General features: G+C 40.5%; 1 protein-coding gene across 4 annotated transcripts in view; it reads right to left on the bottom strand.

Annotated features, from left to right (window-relative positions):
* LOC132822998 (casein kinase II subunit alpha) overlaps positions 1-21,151 on the bottom strand; it is a 91,792-nt gene that overhangs the window by 24,867 nt on the left and 45,774 nt on the right. For all 4 annotated transcript variants that reach the window (XM_060836520.1, XM_060836518.1, XM_060836521.1 and 1 more), the window contains 3 exons: positions 9,924-10,035; positions 7,972-8,073; positions 2,543-2,593 (listed from right to left, as the gene is read on the bottom strand). In XM_060836520.1, coding sequence (XP_060692503.1) covers positions 2,543-2,593; positions 7,972-8,073; positions 9,924-10,035 — 265 coding nt within the window. The remainder of the gene's footprint in view (positions 1-2,542; positions 2,594-7,971; positions 8,074-9,923; positions 10,036-21,151) is intronic.

Here is a 21,151-nt window from a genome sequence, read left to right as displayed (position 1 = left end):
GTGGGTAGTGGGGGAGGCAGGGAGATGGGGTTGGGAAGGTAGACGGGAGGAGGAGGCAGGGAGACTGGTGAGGAAAGAGAGACGGGGGAGAGGGGATGGAAAGAGATGGGGGGGGGGGGAGAGAAGAGAGACGGGGGGGAAGAGAAGAGAGACAGGGGGGCACGAGAGAAGAGAGATGGGGGGGAAAGAGAAGAAACAGAGACGGAGGGAGAGAAGAAAGAGAGACGGAGAGGGGAATGAAAGAGAGGCTGGCGGGGGGGAGGAAAGAAAGGCGGGAGGGGAAGAGAGAGAGACGGGGGAGGGGAAGAGAGAGAGACGGGGGAGGGGAAGAGAGAGAGACGGGGGAGGGGAAGAGAGAGAGACGGGGGAGGGGAAGAGAGAGAGACGGGGGAGGGGAAGAGAGAGAGACGGGGGAGGGGAAGAGAGAGAGACGGGGGAGGGGAAGAGAGAGAGACGGGGGAGGGGAAGAGAGAGAGACGGGGGAGGGGAAGAGAGAGAGACGGGGGAGGGGAAGAGAGAGAGACGGGGGAGGGGAAGAGAGAGAGACGGGGGAGGGGAAGAGAGAGAGACGGGGGAGGGGAAGAGAGAGAGACGGGGGAGGGGAAGAAAGAGAGACGGGGGAGGAAGACAAAAGAGAGACGGGGAAGGGGGGGGAAGAAGGGGGAAGGGGTGGGGGAAAAAAAAGAAATTATCCTGCCCCACTAGCTACCTGACAAAGGAGGAGTGCTCCTAAAGTTTGTATTTCCAAGTAAACCTGCTGGGCTATAACCTGGTGTTGTCTGATGTTATATTCGGGAAGAAATAAAGTTGATTTTGAGATTACTTTGCTTGTGATGGAGGTCACAGGTATATTGGGAGAAACAGTTCGCACTGTCGCGACTGTCACCGTGAATAAGGGCAGGAGCATTTATATAGAGGGAGAGCTTTAGAGGGGGCAAGAAGTTAGTGAATTGAATACAGAAGTCAGAATATGCTGCGGAAGAGATTGAAATCACCCAGGGCGGTAGATGGGCAGGAGTGAGTGGTGGTGGATAGATAATATACCAGAGAAGCAGCAGACTAAAGGTACCATTTGGTGATAAATGCTTCACAAAGCCACATCGAAGGGTAGGGAAGGTGCTGCAAAGTATCAACGGGGTCACAGTCATAAAATAAGTTTCAGTCTAAGTCAGCATGTCAATGCATTCATCCACAATAAGGTAGACAAGGGCCTTGCCATTCTAAAGGGAAACAATAAGAGGGGCAGAGTTCAAGCAGTTAATGGTAAATAGGATGTGAAGGAGGTGGCCAGGTAAAATCCCTGAGAGTGCATGCAGGTTGGAAGACCAATAAGATAGAAGGATTTGGCAGGTGGGTTGCTGCTGGCAAGGAAGGTGCAACACATATTCTTGATAGGCATTTCAAAAAAATGCCAAGATAGAAGGCATTTATGAGCTTATATAAAGGAACAGAGGATTCAACACTATGTCCTGGAGAGTAGGATGGTAAGAATCTTGAATGTTTGAGATTGAAATTGGATGGGAGGCAGAGGACTTAATGTAGCAGAGACAGGAGAATGTGAGTGCGGGAGCAAATTATTGCAGATGCTGGAAACAACAAATGCTGGAAATCACAGCGGGTCAGGCAGCATCCACGGAGTGAAAGCAGGCTAATGTTTCAAGTCTAGATGATCGCCAGCATTTGTTGTTTTCAGAAAATAAACGCGTGATAAGTGACAAGATAGGATGAAGTAGGAAAGAAAATCCCAATAGAAACTGAGGAGGAGACAGAAGTAAAAAAGCTCGATTCCACACAGGATAGATGTTTAAAAGAGTTAAGTTAGACTGGCATGGGAGAGGTCAGAGCAGAATATCACCGGGTGAAAATTAAAGGACTTTCAATTCCTACCATAGCTTTACTGGTGAATTCAGGGTTAACTGCTTTTTGACAGCCAGGCAATGTTTTTAAGTAAAACCCTTAATGAAGAAGTTCATTTGCTCCTTTAGAAATTACAACTTCTTATAAATTTGCTCATCTTCAACTTACGTAGAGCTGAAAAGTATACTTGGAAAGTGTGACACATATTGATGCAAGCAAAGAACAGAATTTTGACATTTGATAAATGGAATTAACAATATAGTCTTCAGCTGAATTAAAAACTAAATTTATCAACCTTCAACAGCCAAGCTTGGAACCAGAAAGCAATAGAATAGCTAGGAAATGAAATCAGTTTCAAGAAGGTACTAAGTAAGAAAAATGGGTTTGGGAAACTCAATGGGAAAGTAGCAACATCACTAAACTGTAGGGATGAAAACACTAAAGTTCAAGACTACAATTTTATGAGATCAAATATTCAGGATTCTAAGTTGTAGACTCCAATCCACTAAACAAGGAAGCTATATTGAAATGGGAAGTTCACAACACTGTAGGAAAGGATTGCAACAACTGTTCCTTTTCTCACGGGTTAATTTTTGTGAAGCTAGGGAGTTGGGTAGATGAGGAATAGGAGAGGAGTACCACATTTTTTGGCAACCAAGTTACATTACAAAAAGCACAATCTTACCTTGAAATCTGTGTTGTTTACATGTTCAAAAACCAAAGCTGGCGTCCGTGACTGAGAATAAACAAAGAATGAGTCAAGTCTTTTATAACTGACAATTTATGCCTTTGTTTTCAGAAACAGTGCAGCTTGTTGATTAGGGATTCCTAAATTGGGATCAAGACCCATAAGCTTCGTAGCAACAGTGGACCAGGGAGGTCCATGCCTTAATTCATTTTCACAGGTCTCTCCTCCTCCTTTGCTCCTTGTCTCTCAGACAGCAAGGGTATAATTTTCAAGCTTTGAAATGGAGTAACAGTGAGAAAAAATGTTTGGGAAGCACTATTACAGATAGTAGACAATGTAGTTAACAAACCCCTGCATTCATTGCCTATTCCTAGTTGCCCTTAAGGGGTATGGATGCAGTGAGCTGTCTTTTTAAACTGCTGCATTGTATTGAATGTAGGTATACCCACAACGCTGTTACAGAGTGAGTTCAAAGGTGTTAACTCAACTACACTGAAGGTTCAGTATATATTTCCAAGGCGGATGGTGAATGGCATGGAAGGGGAAGTGTTCCTAGGCATTTGCTGCCCTTGTCTTTTCAAATGGCAGTGTCATGGATATGGAAGATGGTCTTAGGTGTCTTGGTGAAATTCTGCAGTGTATCTTGTAGATAATACACAGCTGCTACTTCTTAGTATCAATACTGTAGTCAATGAATGTTTGTAGATATGGTGTCAATCAAGTGGGCTGTTTTATCTTGGATGGTGTCAAACTTGAGTGTTGTTGGAACTATAGCCATTCAGATAAGTGAGTAATATTATAAGACAATCCCCCCTCTACGCCTCGTAGATGGTTGATAGGCACTTGGGAGTCAGGTGGCTCATAACATGTTACATGATTCCTAGCCTCTGATGTTTTATGTAGCATGGCTAGTCTAATTCAGTTTCTGGTCAACGGTAATCCTGGTGGGTGGGTGTTTCCAGCAATGGTAATACCATTGAATATCAAGGGATAATATATGTTGTTGCAGCTATACTCATCTAAGACTATAACACATTCTAGTTTCTGCCAACTTGTGCCACATGGGTCAAGGACAGCATTTTGGGGTGCAAAGCTAGCTACGTGCTATAGAGTTACCAGTCTCTGATTTACTCTGGTAGCCACAGCATTTATATGGTTGATCTAGGAGTCTTTCTGATCATGGACCAACATCAATGGTATCCAATGTCAATAGTAAAGCAATTAAATGTCAGAGACAGCCTTTTGTTGGAAGTCGTCATTTCTGGGCAGTTACTAAATAGATGTAAACTTCTAACAAAATGATGGTAATCATGTTAAGCACATCTTTCACATTAGACATTTGATCATGATTAAGGTTTCCATCATTTCTTAATTATTGAGGTTAAGGCAAGCCAAAGAAAACAATATTTGAAGGTACATCTGAATATTAGCAAACTACTGCAAACTACAGTTCAACTGTTGCAAACATAGATGATCTTGTCCATTTCTAATCCCTGCTTTTCTGAAAATGCCATTTAAACAAGAATCTAGAGCAATTTACCATCCTTATTAAAACAAAATGCAAGTGAAGTGATTTATAAAACTGTCAGTACTGGGGAGCAAGGGGGAGGAGTGTATGGAATTAAAGTAGTGATAAATTAATTGATTACTGTAACTGTGCACCAAACGAAAAACTGGAGCGATTAATTCCACACCAACCTTCCTCTGCATGGCTTATTATCACTCTGACTCATATCTTTGCGGATGAAAGGTCAAATAAAGGTCAAACGCCACCCTCAAAAATAAAAATAATCTAAGCAAGGAGATATCTCCCTCACAAGTAGATAATTCAAAATTTCAAAACCAGTGATCCAGCTGGCACACTGCATAAAGGTACTGTGTTACCTTTGTGTTTTTGTTTTCAATTTAGCCAAGACTGATCAAATTATTGTTTTAAGGGTTGTTAGTAAGAGGAGTTCAGATAGTGTGAATTCAACTCCTGGTTCGGAATCCACAGCAGAAATCAAATTTAGCATTAAATTGAACTAAATTGCTCACAGAACTGAAAAGTTAGAGGAGGAAAGGTGGAAGGAGTAGAAAAACTTCAGTGTAGTTGAGTTAACATCTTTGAACTCACTCTGTAACAGTCACACTTGCTCAGTCAGAGTGCAGGGAACTTGACACCAAACCTGACATGGGAGTGATTGATGCAAGAAATGGGTACAATATAAACAATCTATTCTTCAGAATAAAAAGATCACAAAATTAAGGGCTGAAAAGATTAACAATTTAACATCTAAATCTAACTTCAAAAAAAAACTTCACATCCTAACATTATTTCAGGGATAGAACCTGTGTAGCAATTAAGTACATCTCTGGACAGAACATTCACACAATCCTCCATAAACTGAGCTATTTACACTTACATTTCAACAACTCACTGAATGTCAATTAGAAATCACAACCCTTCTGTCATTAGATAGCTTTTAATGGACTGATACATCTTGTCAAGAAAGTTGCCTACAGCAAACATATTTGTGAAATACTTACAATGACCATATTACTCAAAATAAACAACATGTCTAGACAAGTCAGGCAGTTTAAAGTCCCTTTCTTGGAATTCTACACAATTCCAATCTCTCTGGGTAGTCCAAGAGTCCAATGTCATAACTTGCTTCACCAAATAATCTGAGAAGATTCTGAGCCTCTCTGATTTCCCCCAAGCATTGTAAGAATCACACCATCGTGACCTAGTCCTCGTCTTATTTTTTAGGTTTCATCAAATGTATCCATTATTGGTCTTTAATCATTTTGCAGACAGAGCAAGTAAGAGATGCAGACAGAAAGGAGCAAGAGACTCAGACTGTGAGCAAGAGAGAGAAACACAGTGTAAAGAGAGAGATACAGACACACAGAAACAGAAAAAGGGAGATCCAGAAACCCAGTGGGGGGCGGGTAGAATTCGAATGCATGCTATCATCTAATATTGTGCAAAGAAATGCCTGAGACCTAATGGAATGAAGAAACAGGTGATGAATTTATTAAGGATTAATTTATGAATAAGAGAAAACCTTTTAAAGGAATCAAATTAATGGGTTTCTTTGGCCAAGTATCCATTTTCTCAAAACACATGAGTAGATTAGACTGTCTACAGTGTAGAAACAGGCTCTTCTGCCCAACAAGTCCACACTGACCCTCCGAAGAGAAACCCACCCCACCCCTATATTTACCCCTGACTAATCCACTTAACATTACGGGCAATTTAGCATGGCCAATCTACCTAACCTCCACATTTTTGGACTGTGGGAGAAAACAGGAGCATCCGGAGGAAACCCATGCAGATACGGGAAGAATGTGCAAACTCCACACAGACAGTTGCCTGAGGCGGGAATTTAACCGGATACCTGGGGCTGTGAGGCAGCAGTACTAACTACTGAGCCACTGTGCCACCCCCGCCTGTGATGCCCAGGAGGAGCTCATAAATCAAGGTATTCACCAAAGAGGAACAAATTACTGCAGATGCTGGAATATGTACTGAAAAGAAATGGAGATTACAGCAGGTCAGACAGCATTAATGGAAAGAAAGCAAGGTAACGTCTGGATGGCTCTGAAGCAGTGTTATGTAAACTCAAAACAATAGCTTGCTTTCCGTCCATGGATGCTGCCTCACCCACTGTGATCACCAGCATCTTTTATTTTTAGTACATATTCAAAGATCCTTAGTTATCACCCTCCAAACCCACGACCAATTCCATTCAGAGGGGCATGGGAACACCACCATCTGCAAGCTCTTCTGAGCTACTCACCATCCCTTTACAGTCACTGGATCAAAATCCTGGAATTCCCTCAGGACATTGTGGGTCAACCTACAGCACATAGACTACAGCAGTTCAAGAAAGCAGCTCACTACCACCTTCTTAGAGACAACTAGGGATGAGCATTAAATGCTGGCCCAGCCAGCAATGCCCATGCCCTACAAGCGAATTAAAAAAAGGTCTTAAGGGTTCTGATGAAAGGTCACCGCAGTAAAACTCGAGTGCTTTTGTTTTCTTTGCAGTTTCTGTCTCACCTGCTGAGCATTCCCAGCTGTTAATTTTAACTTCCAGCATTTGCAATATTTTGCTCTTGTTCAAGAATGTCTTGTGTTTGGTTCACCTGCTGAGGTTCTTATCATAGCATCAGTACAACCATGCAAGACCACAATGCGTTTGTACGGCTTTCAGTGTCTTGCACATTCAGCTAAATGCCCTGGTACTTAAATCTAAATTGTTCCTAAATAGGTTGAAGTGTTCTGATAACCTGAACATTCTAACTTCTCTTGCAACTACCTTGTGTAGCCATTCCAAAGCTACGTCACAAAATGTTTAAACATTATTACTAAATTAACTTTGGAACAACATCCATAGCTATTCTCCTGTGAATTTAGACTAGATGGACTGGATTATAATACATGAAGGATATCTCATCAAATAAATCTTGCTCTCACTATATTTTATAAAAGCAATTTTAGATCTGTCAGTTGGCTACTATAAAGGCAGAACTGGTTCAAAATTGCTTTACTCATTATATTTAAGATCCTTTGATCAGAAATTATAATCAAGCTAATACTATTGAATTTAAAACAGATGACATACAAGAAATCTATATTTATCTCAAAGAATTATAGGATAACAGAGGGAATTTTTTTCTGTGACAATCTGGACATGCATGATGAGCAAAAAAGTCTTCAACATGAAATGCATTTCTTCATTCTCAAACTCTTGGACAACTCCATCCATCTCATTAAGGAATCAGAAAATGGAAACCATGAGCTATTTGAATTTAAATAACAGACAGAAGTAGAATCTGTGTTGCGAACTACTGTCACTTGATGCACAATGAAAAGAGTTAACTCCATTGAGTTTTAACCTGTTATCTGATGACATTGATCAGTGTGGGATATCTGCTCAGTGTAGGAGAGCTTCAGCCAGTATCAAGTGTCCGATGCCAATGGTAATCATGGATCAAATAACACGATTTTATCATCAAAATATTCACAGAAATTATTTGCTCTCTACTACAAAAACAATAAGATATTAACTACTGCTGTTTTGCATGGTTCTTCTCTCAAGGGATACCATAGGAAATGCCCTGATTTACTTTCCAAGAATGCAGAGGACAACAACTTAAACCATAGTTGGGGAGAGAAGTGCCATTGAGTATTGGGAAATGCTGAATCTAATCAGCCTATCTTTCTGAATGAGGATTCTTATTTCCTATTACTGAACTTATGGAATCGGTTTTCTCTACTATGCTATTAATTGCCACAAAAAGACCAAAAAAAAGCCTTCACAAGATGTGGCTACCATTGTACTTCGACATTACTATGTTGTTTTTCATTCTGTTTTAATTAGAGTAGTGTTTCATTATAAACTCAACAAAAGTAAAAGAACTGAAACTTCACTTACCACAGGATCTTTGACAATATCTATGAGTGTGATAATATTTGGACCGCCACGCAGATTCTCCAATATTTTAATTTCACGCTTTATTTTCTTCTTCTTTACAGGCTACAAGAGAGTGTTGATTTGTTTTAATTTTCAGATCACTAGTTATTGTGATCACTTTATTACTCCCCTTTGCTGTTCACACAATTGCAGGAGCTCGACTGCACCAACAGGTGATAAGATACAAATACATATTTCTTTATATAGTGAGCTTCTAATGTCAAGCGTCCTTAAGGGTGAGGAGTTGTTATGAGAAGCAAATATCCAGTAAAGAAGGACTCACTGACTAGATTTACCCAAGACTTTATGGTTGAGGGTTACCCAATTCTCACAGAACTATTGTGATGGGATTCCAGCTGGTGGAATTACTGGACAAGTCAAATCACAGAATGAAATCTGGCTTAATGGTTTTTTTTGTTTTAATAAGGCAGTCTTTTACTGAAATATAAACATGCTATGCTGTAGCTTCTGTCTTATAATAAAACAAAGGTTTATCATGCAAAAGAAATTGAGGTAACATAAAATAAACCAACTATTTATATATAACTCAAAATAAAGATTTCAATACACATGGTAAAACATTATTAGTCCCAACAACATTCCTTTACTAAAGTGCTTAATTTAATTAAGGCTTTAATTTACTTATGGAGAATCTGATAGCCACAACTTGGAACCTTCATACAACTACGTTTAGATTTTCTCAGCTTCAGGCAAGTCCATTAAAGTTTTAGCTAAACGCTTCTAATCTGAGATTTTAAAATTAAACTCCTTGTGTGAATACAACCCTTTTCTTAACAGTTGTAAAACCAACGCCCTTGTCAGAAACAATTATTTTATATATCCAGGTTCAGCCAACACTTTTGCGAAATGCCCAAGCTAAAAAGCATTTTTCCAATCTTAAGGTGCTGCCCCTAAACACAAATTTTCTGAAAGCTTAATCTTACTGCTCATAAACTCTCCCAATGTAAACAAATCCTTATCACCTTCCTAGAAATCTCTCTCTCTAGTACTGTGTTTTGAAAGAAATGACCATGGCTACAGAAATATTTACAAGTTAATCAAACTCCTTCAGGCGTACAGTCCAAAACACTCACGTCGCAGGTTCTAAAGGATAAAAAAAAACCAATTCTTGAGACATTTTACATTAGTGTTAAGAATTTTGATGGAGTGACATATTGATCAAATCCATCCTTCCATACGCCACCAGTCCCATTAACTATTCTTTTGTTTTGCTGTAAATCTGTTACAGGGAGAAGGCAGTGAATGGGGAGCCTAAGTAATCTGCTCTTCGAGAGCTAGCACAGGCACATTAGCCCTAAAAGTGTTTTTCTTCTGTAATTATTTTGTGATCCTATGCTGTAGGTCAGAATTCCATGAAACTTTGAATCTTACCAAAGCACAGAAGGCCTCTTAAGTCCTTTGACTCTATGCTGGCTCTTTGACAGAGCTATCACATTCGTCCCTCTCTCTTCTAAGAATTTTCTCCGAAGGAGAATTGGTGTTTTCTATGATTTCAATGGTTGTGAGGATATTGAGCTTCTTTAAACTAGCAAGATTTTCGTTCAGATTCCACAAGAATAAAATCGGTAGTACTGGGAGGTTTCCACCTATTATCATAGAAAACTCTGACCACTCAGCCCTTCTAGCCTGATTCTCCATTTAAGTGGGTAACAGGCGATTTGACTGTGACCTCAACTTTACATTCCCACCTACCCCAATAATCTTTGACTCCCTTGTTAACTTAGAATCTACATGTCTCAGCTTTAAAAGTATTCAATAAATCCACCTCCACCACTCTTCGGAGAAAGAGCTCTAAAGGCTCTGTTATTTGGCCGAAGTGTAGCGCAGGCCTATGTTATAGGACAATACAATTATGGGTATATAATGCTCATCAGCTCTGAAGCAAGTCTTACCTTAAGTATTTTAACGACTACTTTTTCATTGTTTGTGATGTTAATGGCTTCAAACACTTCACTGTATTTCCCTCGACCTAATTTTCGAACTAATTGGTAGTCATCTTGATTTCTGCACAAAGAAACAGAACATAAAAAAAAGCTTAATAACATGCAATTCAGTTCAGCACATAAAGTAATACTTTCACAAAAGAAATTGCATCTTTCAAAAAAAATGATAAAAGGACATACAATGGATCTTAATTTCACAATAGTACTGAAATAATGGATTTGGTTTATGAATGTGTTCCTCAGCAGTCAAGTCTTACATTTTCAGTCTAATCGAATACATTGTTTATTCATGTCAAAATATTAACATTTAAGTTGGGTGAAATGTGTTTAATAACTATTACATACATCATCTTCTCTTCTTAGGTAGCCTTGGGGATCGAGGATGACTTGTTTCCACTCCATTTTGATAATTTTTGAAATGATTGATAAGTTTAATGTTTGATCTGTAGCCTCTGCTACATACAAAGGAAATCATATTTAGAGTGCTTGCTACTTGTGTGCTCCTTTTAATACTTTGACTTCACTGTTGACCAAGTTTCTTGCTATGCTTGATGCTTATACATTTTGTTGGTCACAACCCAGGATATCCCATTAATCAGTGGGGATGATTCACCTCTTAAAGACTGTATTGTGGACATCACTGTGGTGGTTTTGCTGTTCTCCTTGGAGTCTCCTGCCACATCAGGTTCAGAATAAAGCAATTGTTTCAGGAGTTCCCGAGCAGGTGAACGAAGTTTCAGTGGGGGAGCATTTTGGGAACGGTGACCATAATTCTTTAAGTTTTAAGTCCTTATGGATGAAGATACGAGTTGTCTTTGGGTGGAATTCTAAACTGGGAGAAGTTGAACTATCATAACATAAGGAAGGAACTGGGGAATGTAGACTGGGACAGCTGTTTGAGGTTAAGTCCACACCACGCATGTGGGAATCTTTTAAAGGCCAAGTGGTTAAGAGTTCAGGACCAGCATGTACCTTTGAAAATTAAGAAGAAGGATGGCAAGATTCAGGAACCTTGGATAAGAAGAGAAATTGAGAGCTTTGTCAAAAAGAAAAAGGAAGCATATTGAGGTTTAAGAAACTAAAGACAAAGCCTTTGGAGAGCACAACGATAACAGAAAAGAACTCAAAAAATGAACTAGGAGATCTAAACGGGACCATGAAATGCCTTTGGCAGACAGTATTAAGGAAAATCCCAACATAATTTCTGCATATACAAGGAACAAGAGGGTAACTAGGGCAAGCATAGGTCTCCTGAAGGACAAAGGGGGGAATTTATGCATGGAGCCAGAGGAGGTGGATGAAGTCTTTAACAATACTTTCTACTGGTATGCACAAAGGAAGGGACATGGTGGATGGTAAGTCTCAGGAAGGGTATGCTGACATTCTGAGTCATCTCAAGATTTAAAAAAAGGTTGCTTTGGGTGTTTAAAAAAAACATTAAGATAGACAAGTTCCCAGGGCCTGATAAGATCTATCCCATAATACTGAAGAAATTGCTTGGTGAAATTGTACAAAATCTTTGGATGCTCGTTAGCCACAGGAGGGGTCGTAGAAGACTGGAAAATAGCCACTGCCGTTCATTTGAGGAGAAAACCAGGGGTACTCTGGGAAATTACAAGACAGTGGGCCTTACAGTAGTGGTAAGGAAATTACTGAACAAGATTCTTAGGGATAGGAAAAATATGGACTTTTTTTGGGAAGGTCGTGTCTCACAAACTTGATTGAGTTTCTTGAGGAAGTGACAAAGGTGATTGATGAGGGCAGGGCTGTAGTTGTTGTCCTATATGGACATGAACAAGGTTTTTGATAAAAGTCCCTCGTGGCAGGCTGATGCTAAAAGGTGAAGTCACATGGATTCTACAGCGAGCTGGTAAGTTGGATACAGAACTGGCTTAATCATAGAAGACAGTAGCACTGGAAGGGTGTTTTTCTGACTGGAGATCTGCAACCATTGGTGTTCTGCAGGGATCATTTATATACCCACAATTACATAAATGATTTGGAGGAGAATTTAGGTGGCCTGTTGAGTAAGTTTGCAGATGACACAAAGATTTGGGAAGTTGCAAATAATGGAGGATTGCCACAGGATACAGCAGCTTGTAGATAGCCTGGGGACCTGGGTGGAGAAATGGCAGGTGGAGTTAATCCAGACAAACGCGAGGTGATGCATTTTGGAAGGTCTAATGCAGGAGGGATGTACACAATGAATGGCAGAAATCTTAGTAGAATCAACATGCAGAGGGACGTTGGTGTACAGTTCCACAGTTCCCCGAAATGGCAACACAAATGGATAAGGTGGTCAAAATAGCATTTGGCATGCTTGCCTTTATTGGTCGGGCATAGAATATAAAAATTGGGAAGTCATGCTACAGCTGCACAGAATTTTAGTTCGGCCACATAGGTTTGAAATTCTTGTCCTCATAATCTTCCCTCAGCCAAATAAGACAGAGTCATTTCATCAAATCTCTGTTCCAGTTTCCTTGAAGCAACACTGCACCTCATCTCTAGCAGATGACTCACAAACATGGAGATAATAAGCAAGAAAACATTCAATCCACACTACCTCTAATCCAAGTTCAAATCCACAACCATTCCAAGCAGACAGAATTTCAGAAAGCAAATGGCAACTGGGTGTGTACTCACTCAGAAATTGAACCCCAGATTACTGTTGACTCCTTTTCCAAAACATGAGAAAGTGTGCCTTTCACTAAACTCACATTCCAACCAGTTCTCACTTCAAAAAACAGCTCCCACCCGAGAAGCAAGATCAAAAGCCTCCAGGAAACAAAGGCAGCAATAGATGATGCTTTGTATATGACAAAACTGCATAATTACAGATTCAAAAGGCACAGTAGTGCTGTGTGTGTACCTATCCCACATGGATCCAGCTGTCCCTGGATGCGACACAGTGCCACTTTCTCAATGGCAGTTAGAGATGGGTAATAAATGATGATTTAGCCAGGCAAACAGTTATCCCATGAAAGAAATTTTAGAATGTTAAATTATTATTCTAGTACAAATTAACTCAACAGAATAACAGAAAACAGAACAGCCACAAGCAATCTTAAGAGTTAAACTTGTGATTTACTGCTTATGTGCAGCACAGCTTCTTAATTTGTCCCTGGTCTTTCCTCCTTTAACCCAAAGTTGTTCTTAAACGTTAAATGGCTTTATCACTTCGACACGTTTCCATAATGTTACTTTACAGTTATTTTTAATCAACATATTAAACCATATGACTCAGCAGAAGGGGAGGTGGGACTTGTAATTACATTGAACATAAGAGGTTATAGCGCAGCACAGCACAGCACAGCACAGGCCCTCTGGCCATCGATGTTGCAATCAATCTGAAGCCCATCTAACCTACACTATTCCGTTCTTGCCCATATGCCTATCCAATCACCATTTAAATGCCCTAAAGTTGGCAAGTCTACTACTGTTGCAAGGAGTGTGTTCTACGTATCTAATACATTCAGAGTAAAGAAACTACCTGACATTGAGGGGTGGTAGATATAGAACCAATTTAAAACTGTCCCCTCGTAATAGCCATTGTCATCCAAGGAAAACGGCTCTCACTGTCCAACCTATTTAACCCTCATTATCTTATATGTCTCAATTAAGTCACCTCTCAACCTTCTTCTCTCTAACGAAAACAACCTCAAGTCCCTCAGCCTTTCCTCATTAAGACCTTTAAGTCCAGACCAGGCAACATCCTAGTAAATCACCTCTGAACCCTTTCCAAAGCTTCCACATCCTCCCTATGACCTTCTGGTCCAAAGATAGGGACACAACCACAACACACTTCAATGGTACTTTATGTGTTTTGTAAGTTCACAGGATGAGCTATTACACACAACAGTTCCAATTTTAATTTACACTAATGAATAGCTCAGATATAAAAATAAGCCAAAATTAATTAATTCCTATTTTCTTCAATTAAGCGCGATTGCTGCTATTTTTTGTCAGTAACTAGACAAAGCATTGTGAAATCTTGGCTTCACTACTAATTATTCAACAGCAGAGAAAAGAAAAATGTGAGAAATTAAAATAAAATGAAAAACATCTGTCTCAGGATTGCACTTGAGGACTCCAATAACACTCAGACTCAAATTTTATTTGCAGTTATGAAAAGTAATGGAATTGGTTATTGGGATTACGTAATAGCAATAGGTGAATACTCCTCGCCTGGTCACTGTTTCAACTTCATTGAAAAGGTGACAATCCAGATGGACTGTGGTGTATGCGTCTGCAGAAACTAAGTTTTTTTTAAATTTGCAGAATTCATATAACATTTCTGATTTTAAATTAAGCGGTCAAGTCAGCAGGCGTCCAAAAGCAACGATAAATTTCAAGTGGATAGTGATGGGGAGAGACAGAAGTAAAAGAAAGCACAGCAGTCGGGGAAGAGACACGAGAAAGGCAAATCTGGGGGAGGGGGTTGAGGGTAGCAGATAAAGTCATGAAACTGTAAGACTTGCAGCACGGATAAAGATGGTGAACTACTAAAATACTTGTCCCAGAATTGTGAACAACTGATAACGCTGCTGAGTATTTTCAGTGCCTGGGCACAGACCCATCCATTGGACTAGCAGTGTGTTTATATCATAACAGGCTGACACAGGTAGGGTCAGTCCTGTTACAAATATAAACGTGGTACATTTTGATTCTATTTTTAGTGATTCCAATCACACCACAGGCTAAATGACCTCCAGTATTTCTTGTCCAAGTACTCTCAATTCTACCTTTTCCCAAATCATCCCCTTTCTCATGAACCACAAGTAAACAGCCAATAATTAATCTTTCCTCTGAAAGACCGAAATGAGTATCCTTAATTTCAAAGATTGCCACACCATTTCCATTAGCCTTCACCTTGCCAAGATCACCATGTCTTTGTTGGTCATCTGGTCCACCCTGATTGTTTTGCAAAAGGATGCAGTGAGGACCTGAACTGACATAGCCATTTGTATTAACTTCAATAGCATGTACATGGAACTCATGCTTTTTAAGAGTCATACAACACGGAAACAGACCTTTTGGTCCAAACTGTCTTTGCCAACCAAGTTTTTCAAACTAAACCAGCCCCACTAGCCTTTGTTTGACCCATTTCCCCCTAAACTTTTCATATTCATGTACTGATCCAAATATCTTTTAAATGTTGTAACAGTACCTTCACCTACCACTTTCTCAGGCAGTTCATTCCAGATATGAACAACCCTCTGTGAAAAAGATGCCCCTCAGGTTCCTTTTGAATGATAGTAATTGAAATTCAGACAAACCAGATGGTAAGTAACATGTAGCAGAAAGTGAGGACTGCAGATGCTGGAGATCAGAGCTGAAAAAAGTGTTGCTAGAAAAGCGCAACAGGTCAGGCAGCATCAAAGGAGTAGGAAAATCGACGTTTCGGGCATAAGCCCTTCTTCAAGAAAGTAACATGTAACAATAAGTAGTCAAGCACTGCAGGCTGAATATTATATTTAAGTCATATGTATCATTAATTCATACAGAATCACCAAGTAACATGATACTTGGAAGCCATTCAGACTGCCGTAGCTGCGTTGACTCACATATGGCCATACTAGTCTGAAAATGCCTGATCTTGTCTGATCTTGAAAACAAAGCAGACTCAGATGTTTAGTTAGTAAATGCGAGTCCACCTGGGATATAGGAGCAGGCTTTTAAAAAATGGCTTTAGAGCAACACAGTGGCTTAGTACTACCTCCCAGCATCGGGAACCAGGATGCAATGTCAGCCTTGGGTGATTGTCTGTGTGGAGTTTCCACATTCTCCATATGTCTGCATTTCTGCTGAGTGCTCTGGTGTCTTTCCACAGTCCAAAGATGTGCAGGTTAAGTGGATTGGCACGGTAAATGCCAACAGACACGATAAAGGGGTAAGCTACACTTCACAGAGTTGGTGCAGATTCGATGGGCTAAATGGTCTCTTTCTGATTCTAGGTAGGGATTCTATGATTCTAAAGTCTGTACCATTTACAGGAGGTACTTCAGAAACTCCGCAAGCCTCCTTCAACAGCATCTTCAAAATCCACAATCTCCATCACCCAAGTAGAACAATGATTGCAGTCACATGAAAACATCCCAAATTATATAGTATACCAAGTTGGAAGAGTATTGATGGTTCCTTCAGTGTTGCTGGTTCAAAAGCCTGCAACACCTTCCCTAACAGCCCTGTGTGAAGCAACACTGTTCAACAAGTCAAATTATGGCCTCTCAATGGCAATTCAAGACAAACAATAAATACTACCCGTGCCAGGTTGGGTCACATTCTATGGGAAAGAAAAATGAGCAGCTGTGCTTCATCCCATGCTAACATTATTTTTTATGTGTAAACTTCCAAATTTGAGCAACATGTATATGCTATTTTAAAAGCGCTTGTGCAATCATTGAGTTGTCAGGATATAAAAGAAAATACACTTTTTTAAATAAATAAACTAGCAATCTATACTTTCTTAAATACTTGTTCCTATGAAAAGAATACAAAAAAAAACAACCACTCAAAACAAACAATGGTACAATGGGTGCAAAACCAAGAATGTACTTCTCAGGCCTGGATAGAGAAATGAAAACACACAAGTGACCTGTTAGCTTTTTTTGGCACCAAAGTTACTTCTTGACTAGCCCAAAAAGAACTCACAAATGTCCAGAACTCCAGGTTAATAGATCAAGCAAAGGTCAAAGGAACTATTGTTCAATGCACAGTGAAAGCTTCTCCAAGGAGGGAGCGGATTAATTCACGCAGTCCAAGTGCACCAACTTGCAGCTAATCACACAGCAGCTATTGCTGACAATAGAACATCTGCTTGCCCTGTTGTTCATTTGAGGTCTGTTTTACAGCTTGGAGTAGCGATCAGAACAAGCATGGGGAAACAGAGACTAAAATGTAAGCCAACAGAGTAACAAAGAATCAGAAATGTTTTGTAAAACAAGTAAAACATTGTACGCTGTAATAGACATTAAGAAATAATATCACGTTGAACCTAATTTTGTGTTTAAAACTTTGGATGCTATTAATATAGCACTTTACAGAGACAACAAGATAGCAAACAAGGGTACCATTAAAGATCAAAGACATTGTCACAATGATCCGTTTTGCTTAGACTTTGAAGGACGGAGGAAGAACACAAAGCAGAGTAGTTTTGGAGGATTTGAATATAGGGCTTTGACAAGGCTCCACAGAGGAGACTAATTAGTAAAGTTAGATCACATGGGACTCAGTGAGAGTTTGCCAAATGGATACAAAATTGGCTTTACAGCAGGAGACAGAGTGGTCATGGAGTATTATCAAAGAACAAAGAAAATTTACAGCCCAGGAACAGGCCCTTCGGCCTCCAAGCCTGAGCCAATCCAAATCCACGATCTTTACCAGGCGCCCAATTCCTAAGCATCTGTACCTCTCTGCTCCCCACCTACCCATGCATCTGTCCAGACGCATCTTAAATGAAGTTACTATGCCTGCCTCTACCACCTCTGCTGGCAACGCGTTCCAAACGCCCACCACCATCTCTGTGAAGTACTTGCCGTGTGCATCCCCCTTAAACTTTTGACCTCCCACCTTGAAAGAGTGACCTCTCGTTATTGAATCCTGTACCCTGGGAAAAAAAGCTTGTCTCTATCCACCCTGTCTATGCCCTTCATGATTTTGTAAATCTCAATCAGGTCCCCCCTCAATCTCCTTTTTTCTAATGAAAATAAACCTAACCTACTCAACCTGTGGGCAGCACGGTGGCACAGTGGTTAGCACTGCTGCCTCACAGCGCCAGAGATCAGAGTTCAATTCCTGCCTCAGGTGACTGACTGTGTGGAGTTTGTACATTCTCCCAGTGGGTTTCCTCCCGCAGTCCAAAAATATACAGGTTAGGTGAATTGGCCATGCTAAATTGTCCGTAGTGTTAGGTGAAGGGGTAAATGTAGGGGAATGGGTCTGGGTGGGTTGTGCTTCGGTGAGGACTTGTTGGGCCGAAGGGCCTGTTTCCACACTAAGTAATCTAATCTAAAACCTCTACATAGCTAGCACCTTCCATACGAGGCAACATCCTTGTAAACGTTCTCTGCACCCTCTCCAAAGCGTCCACATCCTTTTGGTAATGTGGCGACCAGAACTGTACACAGTATTCTAAATGCGGATGAACCAATGTCTTGTACAATTTTAACATGATTTGCCAGCTCTTATACTCAATGCCCCGTACAACAAAGGCAAACATACTTTATGCCTTCTTGACCACTCTATCCAACTGTGCAGCAACCTTCAGGTTACAACAGACCTGCACTCCCAGGATCTCTCTGCCCATCAACTTTTCCCAAGGCTCTTCCGTTCATTGTATTATTCGCTCTAGAATTAGTCTTGCCTAAATGCATCACCTCATTTGTCTGGATTGAAAACCATCTGCCACATTTCCGCTCAACTCTACAGTCTATCTATATCCTCTTGTATTGACAGTCCCTTATGCTTTCTGCTAACCTACCAATCTTCATGTCATCTGCAAACTTGCTGATCATACCAACAGTGCCCTCTTCCAGATCATTTATGTATATTACAAACAGTGGCCCCAACACTGACACCTGTGGAACATCACTGGTCACCTTTCTCCATTTCAAGAAACTGCCTTCAACAACTGCCTCCTGTTGCTCAACCAGTTCTTTATCCACCTAGCTAGAATATACTGCACACCATGTGATCTCACTTTCTCCATTAGTCTACCATGGGAAACCTGATCAAATACCTTACTAAAGTCCATGCATATGACATCAACAGCCCTTCCTTCACCTATCAACTTTGTCACTTCCTCGAAGAAGTTGGTAAGCCACCATCTCCCCCGCACAAAACCATGTTGCCTATCACTAATAAGCTCATTCTTTTCTATATATAAAAAGATCCTATCCCTCAGTACCTTCTTCAGCAACTTTCCCACCACCTATGTCAGGCTCACTGGTCTATAGTTACCCGGAATATCTCTACTATCTTTCTTGGACAGGGGGACAACATGAGCAACCCTCCAGTCCTCTGGCACCTCACCTGTATTTAAGGATGCCACAAAGATATCTGTCAGGGCCCCAGCTATTTCCTCTCTCACCTCACTCAGCAACCTGGGATAGATCCCATCCGGTCCTCGGGATTTGCCCACCTTAATAACCTCTTGCCTACCCAACACAAATTCCCTACTTATGTCAACGTGATCCAGACTAATCAAACTTTTCTCTCTAATTTCATCATTTTCCTCTCCACAGTGAACACTGATGCAAAGTAATCATTCAGGATCTCACCCATTCTCTCAGGTTCAACAGCGTTCCTTCATTGTCCTTTAGTGGACCAATCCTTTCTCTAGCTACCCACTTGCTTCTTATAAGAATAAAATGCTTTGGGATTCTCCTTAATTCTGCTTGCTAAAGCTATTTCATGACCCCTTTTGGCCCGCTTGATTCCTCGTTTAAGACTTGTCCTACTCTTCAGAAATTCCTCCAGGGCCTGTTCTGTTCTTAGCTGCATAGGCCTTACGTACGCTTCCCTTTTCCTCTTGGCTGGTCGTACGATTTCTCCTGTCATCCACGGTTCACAAATCTTGTCCTTCCTATCCTTTGCCTTCAACGGGACATGCCTATCCTGCACTATCTTTGAAAGCCTCCCACATCTCAAATGTCGACTTCCCTTAAAATAACTGTGTCCAATCCACATTTCCGAGCTCCTGCCTAATTTTGATATAATTGACCTTGGCCCAATTTAGTAATCTTCCCTTCGGACCATTCTTTTCTTTATCTACGAGTATTCTAAAACTTACAGAATATTGGTCACTATTCCCAAAGAAATGCCCCACCGCAACTTCTACCACCTGTCCTGGCCTGTTCCCCAGTACCAGGTCCAATATGGCCCCTTCCCTCGTCAGAGACTATTGACATTCTGCTCTAGAAAACTCTCCTGGATGCTTCTTACAAATTCTACCCCTTCCAGACCTCTGACACTAAGTCTATCCCAGTCAATGTTGGGAAAATTAAAATCTCTCATCACCACTACCCCATTGCCTCTACATCTTTCCATAATCTGTTCACCTATTTGCTCTTCTACTTCACGCTCACTGTTGGGAGGCCTGCAATACAGCCCCAACAATGTAACTGCACCCTTCTTATTTTTCAGCTCCACCCATAATGCCTCAGTACCCAAGATCTCCATAGTGTGCTAGTGTGCTCCTTTATCACAGCCGTGATATTGTCCCTGACCAGCAATGCAACACCCACCCACCCCCCCACCCATTTACTTCCCTCCCTGTCCTGTCTGAAGCGTCTATATCCTGGAACATTTAGTTGCCAAGTTGCCAATCATGCCTTTCCTTCAACCAAGTCTCCGAGATTGCAATAACGTCATACTCCCAATCCAAGACCTAAGTTCATCTGCCTTACACACTATACTCCTTGCATTAAAGTAGATGCATTTCAGGCTGCCAGTTTTTTTGCGCTCATCTGCTCTCTGCCTACTCTTCCCTTTATTAATGCTATCTTCATAATTCTTACAGTCTCTAGTCTCCATCTTGCTGCCTACTTGTTTTCTCTTCTGGTTCCCAGTCCCCTGCTACATTAGTTTAAAACCTTGCCCACAACAGTAATAAAAAACAAACTGGAGTCATGACCAATGGTGTTCCACAGGGATGAATACTGGGTCCTAGTTTGTTTATCATCTATACAAAGGAGTTAAATGAGAATATAGAAGGCATTGTTAGTAAGTTTAGGGATGATACCAAAATTAATAAAAATCACAACACCAGATTAGAGTCCAACAAGTTTATTTGGAAGTACAAGTTTTCAGAGCACTACTCCTTCATCAGGTACTAGTGAAGCAGGACCATAGGACACAGATTTATCGCAAAAGATCTAGCGTGAACTGATGCGATATATTGAACAAACCTAGATTGCGGTTAAGTTTTTCATCTTTTAGAATGGGTTGCAGGTTTCGATTAATTAATATGTAAATCCTCGAACTTCTTTAAAGTCACATTCTGAGATAACTTAAAGATTTTAAAATAAAAATAGAAATGTAGCACCAAAATTGGCCTGTGAAAAAGGTTCTCTAAGATTACAAAGAGATCTTGATCAACTGGGTCAACGGGCTGAAAAATGGTCAATGGAATTTAATTTGAATAAATAAAAGGTTTTACATTTTGTTAAAACAAAATG

This window comes from Hemiscyllium ocellatum, chromosome 15, assembly GCF_020745735.1.
Source record: "Hemiscyllium ocellatum isolate sHemOce1 chromosome 15, sHemOce1.pat.X.cur, whole genome shotgun sequence".
In the NCBI taxonomy this organism is placed as follows: Eukaryota; Metazoa; Chordata; class Chondrichthyes; order Orectolobiformes; family Hemiscylliidae; genus Hemiscyllium; species Hemiscyllium ocellatum.
This window is presented reverse-complemented; position numbering and strand designations above follow the sequence as displayed.